Source organism: Epinephelus fuscoguttatus, linkage group LG22, assembly GCF_011397635.1.
Source record: "Epinephelus fuscoguttatus linkage group LG22, E.fuscoguttatus.final_Chr_v1".
In the NCBI taxonomy this organism is placed as follows: domain Eukaryota; kingdom Metazoa; phylum Chordata; class Actinopteri; order Perciformes; family Serranidae; genus Epinephelus; species Epinephelus fuscoguttatus.
In genome coordinates this window covers 12,877,616-12,900,332 of record NC_064773.1, presented here as the reverse complement: position 1 = coordinate 12,900,332, position 22,717 = coordinate 12,877,616, and the positions used below count along the sequence as shown (strand labels likewise).

The following is a 22,717-nucleotide window of genomic DNA, read 5'->3' as shown; positions in this document are numbered from 1 at the left end:
TAGTATGAGCATAGCATATATTAACATGAAACTACTACTAATAGTGATGATATAGTGTAATATATAATGAAATATAAAAACACTTCATGTATTTTGTGTTCAGTATTTGCAAGTCAAGTCCTACAGTAACAATAGAGAGGGAGAGTGTGCTAGACACTGTCAGAGTTGGGTGTGTATGTTTCATGTGTTTCTGATTTTGGTCAGCTGGTCACAGTGACTGAGACTGCGCTGCTGTTGTACAGTCTGATTGCAGTGGACACAAACCAGCGCCTGCAGATCTGTGTTTTGCACGCGGTTGGGATGATGAATATGGGTGCGACTTTGACTTTGAACAGTGAAACAATCACTGTTAAAAAACTGCATCAACTGGACTGAATTATTCAAATTGGCATAATTTCCTTCCTCTTTCATCACACGGCCAGACACATGACTCAAATGAATGCTAATGTTGCTTCATATGTGCTCAGTGTGAAAATAGCAACATGTTTGTCAAATTAAATGACAAAATCAGCCTTCTGTTGACGTCTTTCATGGTGGTCCCTCGGTTTGGTTTGCCCTGCTTCTGTTTCTCTGTTTTCCATCTCCAGGCCTGCAGGGCGGTATTAGTCAGCACACCTGGGCCCAATGTACCTCATGCCTGAAGGCTGGAGCAGCAGCCAGCCAATTATACATCTCCTCTCATCAGACACCTCTGTGTTGTGGTTTTTGTTCCCATTTGTTTTTACAGTAAAAGAGCTATGCAGACCACTTATGCTCATCCAGTCCCTGCTTACTTTACAGAGTGTGTGTCATGGACCAAGCAGTCGAAGCACAAAGAAGACAAGTTTCAACACAAATGACTAAAGATAATAAAATCAAAGTTACAGGGCTCTTGAAAGACGTCAACAAAACATAACTATCCTGCAAAATAAGGCTAACAAAACTAGACCAAACACAATGAGACACCAGGGCAACATATATTCTGGCTGATCAGACCAAATTAAACACAAAGGGGGAGAACTTACATACAATAACCAAAACTAACACAAAGAAACCCCTGATCCCTCCAAGATGTCACAGCTCTTAGTCTGGTCTGTGGGATGGCCCTCTGCATAAAATCCGGCTCCGCCCTCAGCCCCATCTTTTGCCAAACTCCAACCGGGAAGTGACTTCAGGTAACTCAAAGACAAAGAGCAATGAATAGGCTCGTTTGAGTGCCTCGCCTGGAAAGTAGACGAGACCAGGCGGCTGCAGGCGACAGTCTCCCGAGAGATTCCAGCAGCCTTCAGTCTGTACAGGAAGTCGCAGAAACACTCGCATCCTGTCAGATATGATGTTAATTTAGTAATCTGGATTACGCCTAAGAAAACAGTCAGATAGGCTAAATGAAACAGAGACTGTTTTTGGAAGCCAGAAGCCCGTAGTGAACTGAGAACTGGCATTATGGAAGTGTAGGATTCAGCATTTTTTTAAGCCTGACCCATGTGGGCAACATGTCAAGGCTTTGAATTCTCAGGCTTGTTGTGGAGTTTTTGTGCCCTTAAGTGTCCAAAAAAGGAAGAAAAAACAGCTTTAGGCCTCCATTAAATCCTCTGCTGTGGACATGTGTCTTTGTCCTCTGCTCCTAGTTTTTCCTTTGCCCACAGGCCAGGAAGCTTTTTCTCTATTTGGGGTTACAGTGGTGGTTACAGCGGTAAGATTCGCATGTATGCACACCCACACGACCAGACCAGTCTCTGGGTCACCGGAGGTGAGTCATCACAAAGCTGTTATGTTCAATGCTTTAAAAAATAAGGTTAAAACTCACAGTTTGCTACTTGCCTGATTTGACCTCTTGTTGTTTTCTGTGTGGCTCCCTTCCCCTAAACAGCATGCAGCCGGCATATCCAGTGGGTTTTAATTATGTATTCATCTCTAATTGAATCCCATTTTAGAACGCAAATATCTGGATGAGATTAAAATGTGTAAAATGTTAACATGAGCTGAAGGACAAAGAAACCTAACTCCTCACTCAAACGTACATTTCTGAGGTGATTCTTTGTTGCTGCTACTTTTATACCTCTCAGTAAAATAATTTATCTCACCACCACCTTGTATTGTACAACTTTTAAAATAAAGACATAAACCCAACATTTATCTTTATCATTTTTGTAAAATGATAAAGATAAATGTTGGTAGTAGTAGGTTAAAGAGACACAAAACAACTACAAAAATGGGCAAAACAGCCACAAAATGACTAAAAACAGACAAGAAACGAACCAGAGGAGACACAAAACTACCTCAGTGAGACACTAAACAACCACAAACACACATAAATGAACCAAAAGGGTCACAAACTACCTACAAAAATGGGCAAAACAACCACAAAATGACCACAAAGAGATGCAAAATCACCAAAAAAGACACAAAATAAGCCAGAAGGAGCACAAAATTACCTACATGAGACACAAAATGACCTCACAGACACATGAAATGAATCCGAAGAGACACAAAATGACCTCAATGATACACAAAACAACCAAAAAGACACACAAAATGACCTCACAGAGATACAAACTGAACCCAAAGAGACAAAAAATAACTACAACAATGGACAAAATAACCACAAAGTGACTACAAAGAGACACAAAATGACCCCAGAGAGACACAAATGAATCCAAAGAAACAAACTTACATAAAAGACACACAGAATGACCCAAGGGCATAGGTTTGATTTTCACATTGGCAGGGACATAAAAGTGCTCCATGGCGGCGACCTGTACATTGATTTTTTAATTTAACTGATCACTGCTTTATAATGCATATTTAGATATCTACACTAAATACAAGAATGTCTTGGTTAATGTATTCTCTAATGTTATCAGTTGCATGAATATACATTGATAACTTCACCACATCTGTCCGTATGTGCTTCCCAGGGTAAACTATAATATCTGATTATCAAGTTTTAATAGAAACTTGTTCAGGCCCAGTGCTACCGACTTGATAGCATATTGTCATGGTGGCTTCGGTCAGAGACGTTGGAAGGAGGCAGTCCTTTTTTCAGGCAAAATTTGACATACCTGCAAAGGCTCCTTAAAATGAGCCATGATGTCTCCCTATAGTGATCCGAACTGATACTGATAGCGGGTAAAAACATATTATGCATGAATCAATATTTGTACTTACCCCTAGTCACAATGCTGAATCTCACTATCAACATATATCCTTCACGATTCAGTCTCACCTGTTAGGCTCCTGTCTCTCCTCTATCTCCCCTGTCTCTCTTCCATTTCCTTCTGTCTCTCTTCCTGCCTCTCCTCCATCTCCTCCAGGTATCACTGGTGTCTTCTTTGTCGTGCGTAAAAGCGCATAACTTATCCTGAGGCACTTTGGCACGCGACTGACAGCTGGAAACATTAAAGGTGAACACATGACGTCCTCTTGCGTTCAGCTGTGCCCACTGCAGATAACTCATGGACAAAGTTCTCTGTAATGCTGCATTCACACTTCGCAACAACTTCTCCATTCCGGCTATTGCGCATCCCTTTCCGCAACATCACCAATCAACTCCTCACAAAGTCACTCTGATTCCCACATTTTCCCTTCTTGCAGTGGTTGCAAACGGCCACAGGTGCGTTTGCATTAAATCCACTTGAAATGTAAATCCTCCCAGCAGCTCAGGTCACCTGGATGCGGGCAGAAACACCTGCTGGTGGAGGACGCACCCCTTCACACAGCACTTTTTTCATGTTAAGCACCGACCAGGCACGTCCCACCCTCACTTGCTCTCAGAGCGCAACACTAATAACCGAGTCAGTGCCGGCAGGTCTCAGTCACTGGTGCACTTATTTCGAGTCAGGGTCCTTTATTCTCAAGTCTGACATGATCTGGAGACTCGTGGTCCTCGGTGGGATGTGCGTCCTTCTTCTGGGTGCTGAAGGCAGCAGGACGGTGACTTTCCGTCGGACTCAGCAGGATGGGAACCAGGGGAAAACGCGCGCGCGCTCTAGGAGGTATATGAGCAGCCCCTCCGGGACCCCCAGGCCTGCTCATGGTCCTCCCTTCACCTCCTGCCGGACCCCCCTCACCCCCCACGAGCACGACGTTCTGGATGCCAGTAGGCATGAGGTGAGGTGTGTTTGAGTTATGGGACAAAGGCTTGCGCACGAGCAATGTCCATCAGATAAGAACTGTAAGCTCTATAAATATGCAGTTATGAGTTTTATTAAACATGGAAAATTAATTTCAGTCCACAGATTAACTTGTTTCCAGGACAAGGAGTGACCACTTTCTTGCTCTATCTGTTTTTTGCACTGTTTCGGGATATTAAAAGGTAAAATATTTGTCAGAAATACAGCAGAAATTAGTGGAACTATGACACCAAATGTCATTTTAAGCATGATTATGATGACATTTGTGCAAACCGACGATCAGGTTACCACTGTGGTAATCAATCAGTCAACATTTTTGTCATGTTTATTGGCCCAGTAACCCAGTTTGGCAAGCAGTGTTGCTTGACCATCACTGGAAGTGGAAATTACACATACATGGAATTTAGTTAGTTTTTTGTTTTGTTGTTAACCTTTAAAGGAGATGCTGTCACTTGCATTGGCATAGAACATGTGCATTTGTCCCCTCGCTCCCCGGGGGACCCCCAAACCCCCCATTTCATATGTGCCCCCTAACCCCCAATAAAATATGAAAGTAGCAGAGGACTATTACTCTGACAAAATTAAAGGCATTTAACCATACACTGATGCAGAAAAGGCACAAAGTGGTGCATAAAAACATCAGAGATGAGGAAATTAAGTGTACGGTGCTCAAAACCCCCAAACCCCCTATTCCCTGTGTGTGTCCCACCCACCCTCCAATATTGAAATGAAACCTAGGCTATTGATCACATGTATGATGATCTCTTCTCTCTCTCTCTCCCAGACAGGGTTTAACGGTGATGATGGCTCCTATGTGATTCTCACATGGGTGGGCGATGGTACAGGGGTGAGTATCTTACAAGGTCACATCATTCTCAACAGATTTGTATGTCTCTTTAGAGATACACAGACTGTCTCATCTGTGGCAGTGCATGCAGTTTCCTTATTTCAGATTCACATTTTTCAGCAAAGTATTTGTTGCAATTTAGGGACTGATCTTGATTTATCAGAGGTGTGGCTGGGGTGTGACCTCATTTTATTTTTTTTCCCAACCCTTTGTGATACTACAGATATTTTTCCTTAAGCACTCTTGTTGTGCATGCTAGTTAGTTGGCGCAAATTGTTGTTGTTTTTTTTGGGGGGGTCCAAACAGACATAGAATTAAGTGATTTTGAATTCAGTTTCACTATTTTGAGCTCAGATTCGGATATGTTTTTAAAAAATGTATTTCTGACAGAAATGTTCATTCAACATGATGTGTCCGAGGATCATCAGAAATTCAACTTATAGAAGTTAAAAATTAAAAAAAAAAAAAAAGCCAACGATAATTTTTGTTGGTACAGTTTCAAGTTATGATAAATGGTGCAATTTTGGCAATTTTCAAAAAAGACATTCCTTCCCAAAAAATTGGTGGTAAAATAGTTGTCCCCCCCCCAATGCTTGAAAACTTTTTTGACATGCCTCCTCCTTTTTTTTACCACCCCCTTTCACCTCATAAATAATGAACAGTCTCTTATGATTATTAATTTTTTGTGTACTTTTTTTTGTTGGAAAAATTGATCTGAAATATCATTTTTAAGCTCCCTCAAACTTAGGAATAAAATCAAAGTATGTCATACTGAATTTGAAATGAAAAGTGATTAAATCTTCATAGCTGGCTGAACATGATTCAGATATATTTTATACTGTAAAAATTTCTATTAAAATAATTAAACAAATGAAAAAATAAATGAATAATACATAGAATAATATTTAAAAAATAAAATAATAATATTGAGCCCTTTTTTGAATCCAAGAGACACAATAAAAATGCAACAAATTAAAACAAGAGCTACAAGAATAACAAAATTAGACAATAATTAACACAGCAGATGATAAAGAAATATGAATGACCAGTAAGAATAATACAAATTAGAAAATTAATTTAAAAGAAGCAGAAGAATAAGAATTATTACATTAATTAAAAGCCAAACTAAATAAATAGGTTTTTAGCTGTTGCTTAAAAACATTCACAGAGCCTGCATTTCTTATAGTGTTTAAGAGGGTACTCTATACTTTTGGATCATACTCAACAAAAGCTACACCACATGTTTTCTTCTACGTATCAGCAGTGAGAAGATCTGAGAGCTCACGAAGGATTATAAAAATGACTGAGACTGGCCTACACTTTACACTCTAACTTCTAAGAGCATAGCAGCATAATTCTGAACAGGTTTTAAAAAAAAATGTAATTGACTGTTTTGGAAGGTCAGTTAAAAGCACTACAGTAATCTCAAATTGTAACCATATTGCTGCTTTTCTCAGGTCGTCCTGGTGCTGTCAACATTTAGTGCTCCGATAGACTCGTTCCTAGAAGGCGGCTCGTCTCGACTCTATCGAAGGTGAGTTCTGACAGATTTCAAGAAATTGCTCAACTTGAGTAAAACTCAAACATCCAATAAAAACTTCTTCCCTCTCTCCTCAGCACGGATTACGCAAAATCCTTCCATGACATTTCCCATCGGATCAACAACACCTTCATCAGGGAGGAGTTTGGAGTCAGTGTTGGACCAGGGAGCTCTGTAAGTCTACAGGAGGGCATGTACTGTGTGAGCCGTTAAGAGTTTCACTTGGGGAAATCGGCTGCATGTTGGTACCTGGGAAGAAGTGTGTGATGTTGCCTCGCAAAAAGTGTGAAGACATCTGGCTGGTTGCCCAGCTGTCTGATCATCTTGTGCCAAATCTTCACTGTCAAACCAGTTTATTTTGCTCTTGTCTTGGTGCGTAGATATTTTGGCTCCAGATACAGCTTTGTGAAACTAGACAAGAAGAGTGTAACAGAGTGAGAGTTGCACTGCTGTACAGGTTTTAAGATCAGGATTAGCAGGGTTAGATGCTTTCTTTTGTTTTACCAGCCACAACAACATCACAATGGCTGGTGATGTCATAATGGTAAATGTGGTCCTGGTGACACCAACTGTAGCGGAAACAACCACAGAAGCTGTTTTGAGTATTTTGCTAGGTCGCAGTTGTGCAAGATGCAGACAGGAAACTTTACAGATGTGTAGCTGAGATCGAAATTCAAGTGAACTTCAAAGATGGGTGTGGTCCGAGCAAGAGGGCTGGAAGTATGGGGGTAGGAAGTAGGGAAGGGACCATTACCCCCTCACATCCTTGGCCTACATTTGTTTTACATCAGATTTTGCAAATCAAAATATGAAGTAGCAAGCAATGTAATGTTTATATTTTCTTCCCTTTAGCTTATGTTTAGTAACCTGTCATCAGCCCTGCCCACCTTCCATCTCAGGCTTGCTTTTAATGATTTGAAAGGTCCAGTGTGAAATGGAATATAACATTCATATCTATGTTTTCATTGGTGCAGAATCACTAAGACATGTTTTGTTGCAGCGCATTTTGTATCACTTTCTGTGGCACTGGAGAACACAATAATTTTACGTCGTGTTGCTACGAATCAATTGTAGACCCCACTGTGCTACCTGCAGGTAAATCAAAAGATAATTGTCTGACAAGTGTTACTTCCTGTTGCCAGTCGGTGGCGCAATCACTGTGACACCTAGTGTGCATGCCGTTGGCATCAGGCCTGGAGCCTTACAAAACATGTGAAGTCTGGGGCAGATTGGACCATGTGTGCTGGAGTTACAAACCACTTCCTGTTGGGTGGCGAAACATTGACATTTGACACCTCGCCACAGTCACACAGTTCAACCAAAACTCAAAGTTTTAGCAACTTTGGATGTCCACCGTCTTCAGATGGTACAGACAAAATTTGAAGTCAATCGGATCAAATCTGTTGGAGGAGTTCGTCAAAGTATGATCCCTTGAAAGGGTTAAAGATTACACAAAAGTGGCAGAATAAAATCAAAATGGCCGACTTCCTGTTGGGTTTAGGGTATAGCTCCAAGAGGCTTTTTTGTACGTTTTGGGATGTTACAGAAGCCTATACATTTTCATACTTCTTGGTGAAATGTAGGGCGGGGGCTGCTTCGTTGAATTTTTCTTGGGGGCACTTCTGCCGCTAACCCTACACACTGGACCTTTAATTGACAGGTGATACTGACAGCAGACATACCCGTGGTGGACCACCCAGGCGGGATCATCTTCACCTCCACAGACGCTGGTGCGACCTTCAAGTTCATCCAACTACCCTTCCACCTGGCCCAGCCAATCACGTACCACTTCCTCAACCCCGACTACCTTGTGGCCCTCAGCATTGATGTGAGTCACACGGCCATCCTTTATACGTTGTTTCTCTTACTTTATTATTTTCATTCACAAGGTCACGATGGTCTTCCTCGCTGTGTGTAATATTCTCGGGTAAAACACACAAACATTATGCCTGCACACATCAAGCACACACCTTAAAGTAAAGGTAAATACTCCTCTGTTCCTTCCTGACTCGCAGGGCGGTCTGTGGCTCTCTTTGGACTTTGGCGCCAAGTGGACAAAAGTTCATGATGGAGTGCATTCTTTCTCATGGTGAGAATAAACAGGAAGAAAAAACCACACACTGAATCCCAGTACATTTAAAAGAAAGCACGTTCCATGAGCCGTATATTTGTAAAGCTGTAGGTCAGTGTTGCAGTTTTACTGCAGTGTTTTGTTTCCAGTTAATATAATATGCAGTGTGTTTTGGTTTGCAGAAGAAAAGTAATCTGTAAAAAACAGCTCATATGGAAATTGTTGTGACATTTTTTCAGTGTTTGTGACATTTTTTAACTTCCTCTTTTCCATTAGGGGGGCCGGCATTAATTTGTTCTTCAGCTACAGTCAAACAGACACGGGTAAGAAGCTATATGGAATGCACCTTTAGCAATTTTAACCTCTGTGGTGCTTAATTAAAGGAACCATGTCCCTAAACACAAACCTCAAATCCCAAACCGACTCTAATGCAAATGTTCAGTTGTAATATTGTATATTGTTGTCTGGTTTCATATTTTTTATTTACTATGTGTGTTTAAAAGCTATGCAAGATTAAAAATCAGAGAAATCTGACATTTTACCTACAGTATGTAATTTTCTATTGCTAGGGGGTCTCTCAATCAATACAGTAACTAAAGATTGTGTCATTGCAGTCAGTTTCTCCTGGTTAGAATTCCTTTAGTGTTAATTGTTCAGGAGGTTTTTACCAGGAGCCGAATTATCCACAGAGGTCTCTACCTCTCCAAAACAAACAGACCAGGTGATTTAAATCAATAAAAAACACTGAAGAAAGCAGTTTCATTTTAAAAACCAGTGTTTCTCTAATGCTGTTTGGCTCGTTGAGGAGGGGCTGCTAGCCCAGCTCCTGCTAATGTGTGCTCCCCTTTTTCCTCTGATAGGTTATGATCCAAACATTCAGGAGGTTTTTACTGGGAGACAAATTTAGTGCAGAGGTCCCTTCTTCTCCAAAACAAACAGACCAGGTGATTTAAATCAATAGAAACACAGAATAAAGCAGTTTCATATTAAAAATTACTGTTTCCCTAATGCTGTTTGGCTCTTCAAGGAGGGGCTGCTAGCCTGGCAACGATAGCTTAAGATTCAAACATTCAGGAGGTTTTTACAGGGAGCCGAATTAAGCCTAGAGGTCTCTTCCTCTGTGAATAAAGCAGTTTCATGTTAAAAGTCAGTGTTTTTCTGGTGCAGTTCGGCATAGCAGGGGCTTGTGCTGAGCTGCCGCGAACGTTTGCTCAGCTTATTTCCCAAATAACTTCAGATTCAAACATCTGATGACTAATATCCTAAAACATAAAGTTAAAAACAACCAAAATCTAAAAACACAATGTAAAACACAGTAAAATTTGATAAAATATTAATATATAAGAATAAGATATTGTTGGAGAATCCAACAGCATTCATTACACATGGAAAAATGAGCAGCGTTTGAGCTTGTTGCCCCTAATTTTCAGACAGCTGTATCACTGACGAGAGGGGAAGATGTCAAACTTTTTACACAGAGGATGGTCTGGAAATACTAGCATGCATTTTACTTTCAATCCAAACTCTGTCTGATAATCCTTAAACAAGATTTGAAAGATGTAGCAGCTAAAATATCAATGAAAATTGAATTAAAATCAGAGGGAAAAAAAATACATAAATAGTCTTGAGTATGTCATATTCCCGTCACTTCCTTCTTGTTGCCACAGTTGAGGCAGATGAGCGGGGGGATTTAGTGCTGAAGAGGACCAAAGATCTGGGGAAGACCTTCACCACAATCCACGAGGACATCTACAGTTTTGGCTACATCGGAGCGTTTCTCTTCTTCTCTGTGATGGAGGACTCGGTAAGATGTGTGAATACAAAACCTCTTCTTCATGTCAGTATCATATATGAAAGACAGCTAATGTTACACTTATACATCCAAATGAGAGCATCAAGTATTAACAACACTGTGATGCATTGCTCTGCTCGCAGAGATCCCCTCGTGTCATGTACTTCTCATCAGACCAAGGAGATACCTTCAGTCGAGCACTGTTGCCCTCTGCCTCCACTGAGCAGGTGAGAGAGAGATTAAACTAGACTACTTGTTTGGTATTGGTGAAGCGCACAATCTCAAAAAACTGCCTAGTTCCATTTTTCAATCAAATTTTAGACTAAAATAAACTGAAAACTCTGGCACTATTATTCAGATGTTTCAAATGATACATTGCACTGTACACAGGTAACGTACAGATGTTAAAGGGGCAGTTCATCCCAAAATCAAAAATACATATTTCTTGTTATACCTTTAGAGCTTTTTATTAATCTAAATTGTTTTGGTGTGAGTTGCAGAGTGTTAGAGATATTGGCCATAGAGATGTCTGCCTTCTCTTGAATATAATGGACCTACATGGCACTCAGCTTGTGGTGCTCAAAGCACCAGAAAAATACATTTCTAAAACTCAGCAGCAATGTGTCTTTCCATTAATCATGACCCGGTTACTCAAGATAATCCTCAGACCTTGTTGTGAGCAGTCTTGTGTAGGAACTATTTTCTGTCTATCGAACAACACCTGACAACCGTATCTTATGCAGAAGGAAGTGTGCATCTACTGCTAGCTTTTACTTACTTTAATTTCACAGATAAGAAACAATAAATCGTGAAGACAATAAAGCCTCCACAAAATAGCATTTTAAGTCTTGTGTGTGATTTATCCTGGCTTCATATGAGTAGAGGAAATCTCTGCTAGTTGCTAGGCTAAGTTATACAATGTAAAATGCCATAGGCTTGTGCTAATAACGTTAGCATGTTGTATTTGTTTGGAAAACGTGTTTAGTATAAGACAGCTGTTTTGTCTTTGAACCTTGTGAGCTGTAATGGAGCTGAATTTAGTAATGTTACCTTTGCTAAATGTTGCTGTTGTCCCTGGCTTCATATGAGTAGAGGAAAAGTCTGCTAGCTGCCAGGCTAATTTATACAACATAAAATGCCATAGGCTTGTGCTAAAAACATTAGCATGTTGTATTTGTGGGCAAAATGTGTCCAGATAAAGACAAATGTTTGTCTGTGAATGCTGTGACTTGTTGTTGCTATTAAGCCATGTTTAATGTGTGTTTTGAATCAATTAAACTTTACAGCACCCAGCTTCAACTGCAGAGTGATGCAGACACACCGCCACACAAGTATGAATGCTCATGTAGCATAGGCCATAGCGTAGGCTCTGCATAGAGCTCATGCACAACTATAAATCCGCCTTTAGTCCATAAATGTCTCTGTATGTATATGTTGATCCATTATCTTTGTTTAAATAGCTTATTTATTTATTTTTAATCTTTATTTTATACATAGTTGGGTGTGAATGAACTATTTCCTGCAAATATCCCCTTTGTCACATGTTCCTCTCACACTCTTGAGTAAGACTTGAGGTTTAGGAAGTTCTAAACTCACACACACAGACACACTTACTTCATGGTTGAACGTTCTGGAGGTTGGTTCACCTAAAGTAAAAGCATCGATGGCAACATTTCCTTTTTCAACACCAGCTGAACACACATCTGTTCTGGCGAAACACCCACCCACATACACAACTTGTTGACAGCACAAACACACACACTCTCTCACGACGATTAGACAAGGTTTATAGCAAAGATTAAATTAGTCATCACAAAGTTTGTTTGTTTTTTTAATTGCAGCTCCATATTTTCTCACCCACATGTTTTCTCTTACTCAATATGTGTGTGTGTGTGTTTGCAGTTTTACTCCATCCTGGATGGAGATGAAGATATGCTCTTCATGCATGTGGACAACCCAGGAGGTAACAACACACGCAGAAAAAAAACACACACACAGGCACAAAGCTCTGTCCTTATTTTCCACCCAGAAGTCACACACACACCTACCTTAAGAAACTACTATAAAAACACACCTGACACGTATTTGCAAATATGCCCATGCTGTGACAGAATTTATAGCTCTCTCAGCCCCTTTTGTTGTAATGGAAAAGCTCAACGGTGAAGGCCGGACTGGTTTCACAAGTTCTCGGTGCTGCTGACAAATCATTCCATCATACTGAGAGTGTGTTTGTGCATGTGAGTCCAGCTGCCCAGTCTTTGTTCCTTTCTCTCCCTCTCTCCCTCCCCCCTCAGTTTTGTCTTTCTCATTCACGTCTGTTTCTGTTTCCTCTCACATTGTGATTTTTTTTTTTTTTTCCCTGGCAAGTGCTCCGGTTGGTGCTGTGAGGGTTAGTTGATGAGACTTTTGTACTGCTGAGATAAATAGGGGATATATGGGGGAGAGGGGCTTTATCTTTTGTTGGCTGGAGGGAGGGAGATTTAGTTTACACTGCAAAAGCTGACAAACATATCTTGGGATCAGGGTGTAACGCAAGCATACACTCACACACAAGAAACCATCACGTCCCTCAGCTGAGCTTGTCCTTCATGGCTTTGGCTGACACGTGTGTGTGTGTGTGTGTGTGTGAGTTTCACGCAGTAAAAATATGATTGATGATGACTAGTTGTTATTATGCTCATGTTGAAAGGTTTGTGTCAGCGTTGCATCACTTGTTCCCAGGTGCTGATTCCCTTTGAAGGTGATACATGTCGTAATTTTTGTGGCACTGGTAAACTGTGTGATGAGAAGACAAACAAACAAAAAAAAAATCACTCTCTGTAGTTTTTGTTGAGTAACAACATCCCTTTTGCACCAGGAAGTAATGTGGTTTGTTAGAAATGAGGTTTTGATTAAACCCTAGAACACTGTATAAACATGAAACAGACACTACCAATGTGATGAATACTGTATCTATATGCTACGATATCACTGTTGATTTTATGATGATGACTTCATGCTAAAAGACGCAACAAGAACTCCTTTACATGTATTTTCAACAATGTGTTTCCATTAAAGGTTCTGTATACAACATTCAAAACATTAAAAAGGTACAGCATGTGATTCTAAAGAAAGAATTTTGATTCATTCCCAGGTAATCAAATACTGCTTTGTTTATGACCTAGGAATCAACTAGCTTTCTCCAGAACTGCATACCGCAGCTTAAATGTAGCAGCAAACAACTGTTTGCTATGTAAAGATATAGTGGAGTAATGACATCCTGAGCATGCTACCTCTTTAAGGGTGCTTTCAGACCTAGAGTTGTCTTTCTTTGGTCTGACTCTGGGACTAATTTTGTTCCAAAGTTGCATAACTGCCTAGAATTGGTTCGTGTTCTCACGGCAGCATTTACAAGTGGACCAGATCAAATGCCTTGTGTGAGAAAGCTGCTCTTGATTGGTCAGAATTTCCATGTGGGAAAAATCCAGGTAGTAAACCAAACGTTGAAGAAGAGTACACTTGCAAGATAAATGTGACACTTTCTAATGTCACAATGGAGGGACAACTACGCAGGTTGATTTTAGCGCTGCTCATCGTGGACTATATTGCTGTCATTGTTCATTTTAGTCAAACCATACAGTTTGAAAACGAGGCGCGGCTCCAACTAGAAAACAATGTTTTGATGCATTGGATGTGCTGAATGTGCATATTAAGGCAGTACAGGAGGAGGTGCACATTAATAATCCTCCAGGACTGTAACATGCTCATGTTTAACCCAAACAATGTGTCACGTGACTGCAGTTGGTTCAGATCGAGTCAGAACACGTTCTCACCACAAATGAACCGCACCAGAGTTCCTTTGTAACAGGACCGAGACCACCTCTTCAAGAAGGTCTCGGACCGGTTGTTTTGTTTTGCAAAGGAGGAAATGTGTCTTTTCATTTTTACACAGATAGAACAACAAAATGCATTGGACTCGGTGTGCAAGGTTTCTGTGCATTTTTTTTAATGACTGATTTTAAAAGATGGGCTTTGTCAGCACTGTTTACACTGTTAGCACTGATAACGCTATTAGCACCATTAGCTGCTAGCTGCCAGCTCAGCACCTCCATGTTGAGAACCACGTGCTGACAATCCTCAAACTCTGAATCATAGATATGCTCTGAATGCTGCATACAGCACCTTAAAATAACCAAATCAGCTACTTGGTAACTTTGGGCTTTGGATTTAGAAGAGTAATGATGTGTCTTAATGTAGCAAAAGGCTAATATTGTCATTTGTCTCTACCTGTTGTCTTCTGTTTCACCACAGACACCTACTTTGGAACCATGTACACGTCCGATGACCGGGGCATCTTATTCTCCAAATCACTAGAGCGCCACCTGTTTGATGGGCAGAGGAAGAGCGATTTCACCAACATAACGTCACTGAGAGGAGTCTACCTCACGAATAAACTGGACGAAGGTGGGTTTTCCGTGTAACTTTAGCACTTTTGGCTACATTTCTACCAATGCATTGAGTGTACGCTAAATTAGTCCTTTTATTTTGTTGTCTGAAATGTATTAAAGCACATTATTGAGCCACACTGTTACACTGGGTGACGTTATTCTTCATCCTGATGAACAAAGGCTGCTGTTGTTTATTTCAAGTCAATCCCACATTCACCAAGCTGCTGCTGTAAAGCCTCGCCAGGGCACCAAATGTGTATTAATCCACCGCTGAAAATAGTCCCCAACAAATGCACTACTTACTCTTGTTTAAGTGACGTTTGCTTGAAACTACAGTGCCCAGCTGTTTTAGAAGATAACTGAGCCTTTTTTAAATATTTGTACATTGTTGATTTTTGTCTTCTAATGGGATTTCTTGACGACAAAAAATGTAGCACAATGCCAGCCTTATATCTGCACGGCTAACTTATCATCCAAACACCTTTTCAGTTTGATAAAATAACAAAGTATGATTTTAATTTTGTGTTTTGTTGCAGATGGCCGTATAAGATCTGTCATTTCCTTTAATAGAGGAGGGACGTGGAGGCTACTCAACAAACCCGAGAACGTGGAATGTGCAGAGCATGTCAGAAATGTATGTTGTATATGGAATAATCTAATCCCAGGCTGCATGTGCACATTAACATTATATTCTACGTGTTAGTGTTCAGTAAAACATCATGTGTGTGTTTTTCATCAGTGCAACCTTCATATTCATGGAGAGCACAGTCGCAACATTCGCATCGTTCCCATGCTGGCTCTGTCCGAGCCAACTGCTATTGGTCTGGTTATCGCCCATGGTAATTGAACGGCAATGCTACTTTAAACAATTGTAATTTTTTAATTCTGTTTTCAAGTAAAGTTTCCATAAATGGTTTCAAATCTGACGTAATGATGACCTACAGATCTATTTTGATGATCTCCTCTCTTCTCCAGGTACGGTGGGTGACTCTCTGTCATCGTCGCAGCACCCAGATGTGTTCGTCTCCTCAGACGGGGGTTATAACTGGAGGGGGACGCTGAGGGGTCCTCACCACTACAGCATATTAGACTCTGGAGGTCTCATTGTGGCTGTGGAGGCCCAGCATGAAGGACAAGTCAAGACTATCAAGTACTGAGCAGATATTTATACTTAATGTAGAATGGAAAAGCAGTATTATTTGGCAATAGGTGGCAAAACTGTTACCATACTTTTCCTTGTTTCTCATCAACCAGGTTCTCCACAGACGAAGGCCGCTGCTGGAAGTCCTACAACTTCACCAAGCAGCCCTTCTTCTTCGCAGGCCTGGCATCCGAGCCGGGGACCAAGGCCATGAATGTGAGCGTGTGGGGCTTCCGGCCTGAGGACGACGGACAGCCAATGTGGGTGGCGGTCACCATTGATTTTCAGAGCCTCATTACAAGAGAGTGTGAGTCATCAACATGCTGTAATTCAGTTTACTTCCATATGTAGTCTTCCTCAGGCTCATCACCCCTTTATAGGGCCTGTTACCACCTGGTGGTAGGTGTATCAAGCTGCCTCCGGCAAGGTATTCTCTATAAAAATAAATATCTGCATATTGGCAAGACTTTGGCATTGGAAATGTTCTGGTTTCTGTTTGTAGTCCATTTTTAGTCCGAATCATCGATCATGTTTTAGCAGGCTTTGGTTGCATGCAGGGAAACAGTCCATGTGGAGAGGAAAAGAGGCAGAATGCATTGGCCGAAATGTAATCTCAGAGCCTGACGGCTAGCGTCTGATGATGACTTAGCTTTTTATTACCTCTGCCAAGGAGTTTATGTACTTGGCTCAGACTGTTTGTTTGTCTGTTTGTCAACAGGATTATGGAAAAACTTGTTGACGCAATATTAATTAAATTTGATGAGAGGGTGTAGCATGGGTCCAGGGAATAACCCTTTAAAGGATTAACTTCGGTATTTTTCAACCTGGGCTCTATTTCCCCATGTGTATGTGTGCGTATGATTCATAGGTACAACTTGTTTTAAAATTGGTTCAGTATTGAGGAGGCGGATGCAGCCAGGAGCCGCGAAACGAGCTGAAACGGTAATGGGGGCAAATGCATCCCATATAAGTTTGCGCATTAAAAGTGCTTTTTTCGCCACTGACCGGTTCAGATCACCAGTGCTATCTCTGTAAATAGCATACTAACTTAGCCTTTCCCTTACCTCTGGGCTGTGTGATGTCATGAGCTTTGCTCCACTGTGTCTGTAGCTCTCACTACTCATGGGACAGCCGTTTTCTTGAGGAAGAGGTGTTTCAGGATTGGATGTCTCCTCTTCTTCGGCTGGCAGTAGTCATCTTGGGAGAAGTGAGCATTGCAGACCCGATGGTCTGCAAGGCGCAGTGTCTGGACAGTGTTAGCATCCATTTGTAGCACAACTAGCCACAACTTCAGCATCTCGCCGTCCGACAAGGGCTGCCTATGAAAGCTGTACGGGGTGTTGCACGACACCCTGTTCTTGCAATTCGGATAAGCACAAACACGAACCATTGTTTTCAATCGATGCAGTAAAACTCTCAGCTGTACTCCGGGACAACCAGCGCCACTCGGAACGGTGCTCTGCATGGCTCCTCTGTTTTCTTCCGGCAACAAGCAAAGCTCTTGCAAGATGACGTCACAGCCCAGAGCAAGTGAAGGGTAAGGGAAACGTTTAGTATGCTATTTACAGAGATAGCACTGGTGATCTGAACCAGTCAGTGGTGAAAAAAAGCACTTTTAATGCGTAAACTTATACGGGACGCATTTGCCCCCGTTACCGTTTTAGCTCGTTTCGTGGCTCCCGGCTGCATCTGCTTCCCTCAATACTGAACCAATTTTAAAACGAGTTGTACCCATGAATCATACGCACACATACACATGGGGAAATAGGGCCCAGGTTGAAAAATACTGAATTAATTGAAAAAAAAAAAAGTAATACCTGGAAATGACTTAGCATTCTTGCACTCCTGGTTCCCTCGTCTCAAACTCAATGGGTTTTTGGTTGGATGCCTGAAATAAGGTCTGTGGTTAACACAGCTTTCATGATTTGTTCATTGACATAAATACATAAGTAAATACCCAACTCCTGTATTTTGAAGCTTTTACGTGCCTTATAAAAGGCAGTTGCCGACAAGAGGCTAGATAAGACTACAGAACGTCGTTGTGCTGAACACGGCTTTACTGCCTCATAGTCGGACGGACGTTAACTCATGCAAACGTAACACGTAGTTTGTTTATAGCCTAATGCTAGCTTTTACTTCTGGTAATTGTGTTGTTTATTTGTTGAGATTATCTTGCTGAACAAAGCCTGTAAGTGTCATAAACGTTTTGTTGCTCCAGAGCTTATTTTCTTGAATACTACTTTCTGTTACAGGGAGCCATGGTGACGCTAATGTCCGTGTTGGCCTACAGAAAAGTGTCATCCCTTGAGCACTATATATACACACACAACATGTATATTCTGGCTGGGATTGCACATGGCTCTCACCTCGTACATCGCCAACAAACATGGAGGTGGTCGAGCTGAAATGGTGGTGGCTAGCAGTGCTGTGCCAACAATGGCGACAGTGCTGACGGAGCTAACAGGGTGATCATACAGCAGTGCTCATACTGTCCTTTAAGAGCACCACTTTCCTGTGCATGCCTAGTCTGGGTAGCGTGCGTTTCCTGTTCCAGTTTCCTGCTAAACTGATATTCTGGATGTTGTATTTTGCACCTTCAACATTGCGAGACAAGGCATTTGGCCCTGGTGGAGGTCTGCACTCTCCAAGTGCCCTTCTTGTTAGCTTGTTTTTGGTTCATCTGCATTCATAAGCTCATATCTGTTTATACATTTTCATCAGGCAGATGGTCTGATAAGTTTTGAAATTGCTAATAGATTGTAAATGGTGTGAAAGAGGGAGTCTTGGCTTGTGTATCCAGATATGTGGCTCCAACGGAACCCCTGAAGTATTGGCTCTGCCCTCAGAGACTAAATTGCATTAGACCGATAGCCGATGGGTTCTGAGATTGCCGCTGAGTTGGAGCCTTGCAGCAGTTTCCCATTACAGGAACTTAACAACCCATGACGTGGGACTTTCCATAACCTTAATGTCTAAGAACCTATTAGACTGAAGTACTACGCTCCTCCTCCTGTGTTTTATTTCAGTTACTTGTTAGTGTTGTGGGTTGTTTGGTCCTGTCAGTTTCAGTTTTTTTTATTATGATATGGGGGGCCATTTTTAAGGGGAAAGGATTTCAAAGGTTCAGAAAAGGTATTTCAATACTAACACAACCCTTTGTGAAGGGAAATGAGTCACAGTCGTGTTGACATCCTGGTCTCATGCTTGTTGTTTTGACCACACTGACAAAGACTAAAGCTAAAAATGTTTCCTGTAATATATTTTTATTTTATTTTAGTTGGTTTTGTAACTACAAAATATAATTTCAGTTAGTTTTTAAAGTCTAGGTTTTTTTTTTTATTTTCGTAAACTCAAATGTTTTCACAGCTAGTTTTAGTTTAGTTTTAGTTAACTTTGATAACCTTGTCCATGAAGTCCTGATGAAGCGTTAGCTGCCTGTTAAACTCTTGACTCTCTGCTGATTTTGAAGTAAACTGACGGTTACTGTTTTGTGTTTGTAGTACTAATCTGTGTTGTGATGTGACAGCACATTTGCTCGACAAATCCGATATGACAGCAATAGGAAACTTGGATGTGGTGTCACCTCTTGAGTGGGGCCGTTATGAAGCTGCAGGAAGTGTGCGTGGGGGACGGTGTCACTTTGCCTACAATTGTGAAACGATTGTCAGTGAGAGCTTTATTCTGATGGTCTCCAGGTAATGACGAGGACTATGAGGAGTGGTTGGCTCATGCTACAGATGAAGGTGACTCGGAGAGAAACGGCTGTCTCCTGGGTGTCAGAGAGACATACAGGAGGCTAAAGAAAGAATCTGTGTGCAGAAATGGGCGAAGCTTTGTGGTGAGCAAGGAGCAAAGACCCTGCCTGTGCACCAGAGAAGATTACTTATGGTACGTCAATTTGTTATTATTATCTTTTTATCTATGGATATATCATGTGATATACAAATCTTGAATCCCAGTTGTCACAAAACAACTAAAGTCAAGGTTTTCCTTTAAGTTCTGGGGCCAGTTGCACAAAGCACCTTAAGTTTGGATTTTCCTTTAAGTCCTATGTAGGGTTGTCTTAAAAATAATTGCACAAAACACCCTTAAGTCTTCTCCTTAAGATTCACTTAAGATGTTCACTTAAGTATTTATAGTTTTCTCCTCGTTTTGGTCTTATACTTAAGGAATCCCTAAACCGTTGCATTAAAGACCTTAGCAACCAAAGCAAGGTAAAAAAAAAAACAAAAAACAGGGTACGTCTCAGTTTATGGCGGTAAATGAACTCAAGCAGATTTTCATGCCAACCAAACTTCAACATATGTCTGACGTAAGAGTCCAAAGTCTTTCTGACATCACATTGACGTCCAGTGCCAGCTGGGGTCCCTCACTTAAGGAGAAATTAAGCCTTAAGTATGAAACTGAAGCAGAAAACTTAAGGTGTTATATGCAACTGGCCTTTAAGAGAGTTTTAACAGAACTAAAGCGGCCCAACAGCTAACACATTCCCTTAAGAAACTCTAATCTTAAGTCTTTTTCAACAGTGACTACGGTTACCATCGCCATGTGAACACCTCAGAGTGTGTGAGACAACCCAGTGCTCCAAATAAAACCCTGGAGCTCTGTCTGAATGGAGAGGAGGATGAGCTCCTCACAGCAGGGTAAATATCGGTCACTCCTATTTAAAATGAAGACACACACTTCCCCTACGTGCTCACACACTTGTGACTGTGTCTGTAGGTACCGTAAGGTCCCCAGTGATCGGTGTGAGGGGGGATTCAGCCCTCAGCTCAGTGCGCAGACAGTCATCAGACCCTGTGGGGTTAAACCCAGCCCAGGTCCCCCTGCCAGGTCCTCGTCTCCAGTCACACACTTTGACACACCGGTCAGTAGATGTGTTTCTCTGATGTGTGTGTACCTTCAGTTGTTCAGGAGGTTTTTAGGACTATAACAGTAGCTGTGTGTGTGTTTCCAGCGAGAGAGGCTGGTGTTGATCCTGGTGTGTGCAGGAGCAGGGGTCATCGTCCTGATAGCTGTTGTTTCCTCTGTCTTTGCTGTCAAGAGGATGGTTTACAGAAACATGTGAGCAACACACACACACACACACACACACACACACACACACACACACACACACACACACACACACACACACACACACTTTCATGCACTCAACAGCAGCTGAGCATCCTGGTGTCATATCGCCCTCTGCAGGTCACCGACGTATCGTTTCTCCAACCTCAGGAGTCAGCTTGATGATAACGGCATCACAGGTGATCTTGAGAGCGCCACCAGCAGCAACGGCACGGCCTGCCAGCAGGACTCAGATGATGTAAGACTTATAATCACTTGTATCTATTGAGATCTGTTTTAAATTGTGTGATTTTCCCATGTTTACTTACACTTATGATATGTTCTTATTCTGCCAGGATCTTATTGACTGACACATGACACCTCCTCATGGATATAATCAATGTTCAAGATGGAGACCAGCTGTGCTGATAAAGACTGTCAGTGGCATTTTGTTGGACTTATCCCTGATTTTGATGGGAGCGCCCTTTGTGGCACGTTTGGAGGATGTGGAGGACAAGCATGAGAATGTCATAATTTATTGAGCTTGCTTTATTTCATTGCTTTACTCTTTGATTTGTACAGTATTTTTTATTTTGTTTTATTTTAATCTGTGCTGCATCATCTTTTTACTTTCTGTTCAATGTGAGAACAAACTTAACAATCCTAAGAATGTGCATTTGTAGAAAAAACAAACAAACAAACAAAAAATACAGAATATTATTATGTGTTTAAAATATGCAAATATCAGATGTAACTCTCAATAAACCTGCCAGAGCTTCTGCCCACCAGAGGACGCTGGCGGCGCTGTGACGCCTCCCATCTGTTTGGAAGTGAACAGAGAAGAAGAAAAAGGAGGAAGTTGTTGTGACGGAAACAAAGATAGGTCATCGATATGATGTGTCACTCATGAACAACCTATTCCACTCTTACAGGGTGAAAGAAAAATACATCAATTCTCACATCAAACTGCAGACAGAAACATAATTTCCCCACAGAGGAAGCAGAAGTACAACTACTGCACAAGAATGCTCATAATTCTATTAATATATTACTGAATTAGCCACAACTCTTGAGTCCATGTTGCTGTGAGGGGGAACTTCGCAGTTTGCAAATTTCACACGCAAATTTGCAGTAAGGATGAAATACAGGCTGGGGGCTGGGGATGGAGGATAGAATCTTAATGTTTTTTATTGCTTTAACACCCAAATAAGTGTAATTTACCATATGCAAAGTAAATTAGACGTTAAGAGACAAAGGGCCCCTGGGCACAGGTATTGCACAAAGCCCCACCACCTCTCCTACACAGAAGAAAGACACACAGACTTTGTGGTAGTTTTGTGTCTCTTTTGTTGTTGTGATGCATCTTTTTGTGGCTTTGTTTCTTTTTGTATGAGATTTGTGTCTCTTTGAGGTAATTTTGTGTCTTTTATTTTGGTTGTTTTGTGTCTTTTGCAGTTGTTGTTTTGTAGATGTCTCTCTGCTGCTCATTTGCATCGTCTGTGGTTATTCTGAGTCTCTTCCTGGTTGGTAGGTTGTAATTTGAGTGACATTTTGCAGGTGAAGGCGAGGGGCGCCCTGACACTTTGGGCCCCTGGGCTTACAATCAGTTCGCCCACTCAATAATCCATCCATGCTCAGAGGAACATATTAAACTCAGATTTAAATAACTGCCTACTGTGAACTTGTGAATCTTTTTTTTTTTTCGCAGTTGTATATTAGAAAATGTGGTTAT

The 22,717-nt window shown here is 41.3% G+C and overlaps 1 protein-coding gene across 1 annotated transcript; it reads left to right on the top strand.

The window, feature by feature from the left end:
• Positions 1-3,504: 3,504 nt before the first annotated feature.
• Positions 3,505-22,637, top strand: si:dkey-159a18.1 (sortilin). Its single transcript, XM_049567172.1, has 21 exons — positions 3,505-4,089; positions 4,897-4,959; positions 6,417-6,493; positions 6,577-6,673; positions 8,160-8,327; positions 8,515-8,588; positions 8,847-8,893; positions 10,238-10,374; positions 10,506-10,589; positions 12,265-12,325; positions 14,653-14,805; positions 15,326-15,423; positions 15,529-15,628; positions 15,765-15,939; positions 16,044-16,237; positions 19,626-19,818; positions 20,457-20,573; positions 20,653-20,797; positions 20,888-20,994; positions 21,127-21,244; positions 21,342-22,637. Exons 1-21 carry the CDS (start codon positions 3,652-3,654, stop codon positions 21,354-21,356), a joined length of 2,661 nt encoding a protein of 886 aa, XP_049423129.1. The 5' UTR covers positions 3,505-3,651; the 3' UTR covers positions 21,357-22,637.
• Positions 22,638-22,717: the final 80 nt, after the last annotated feature.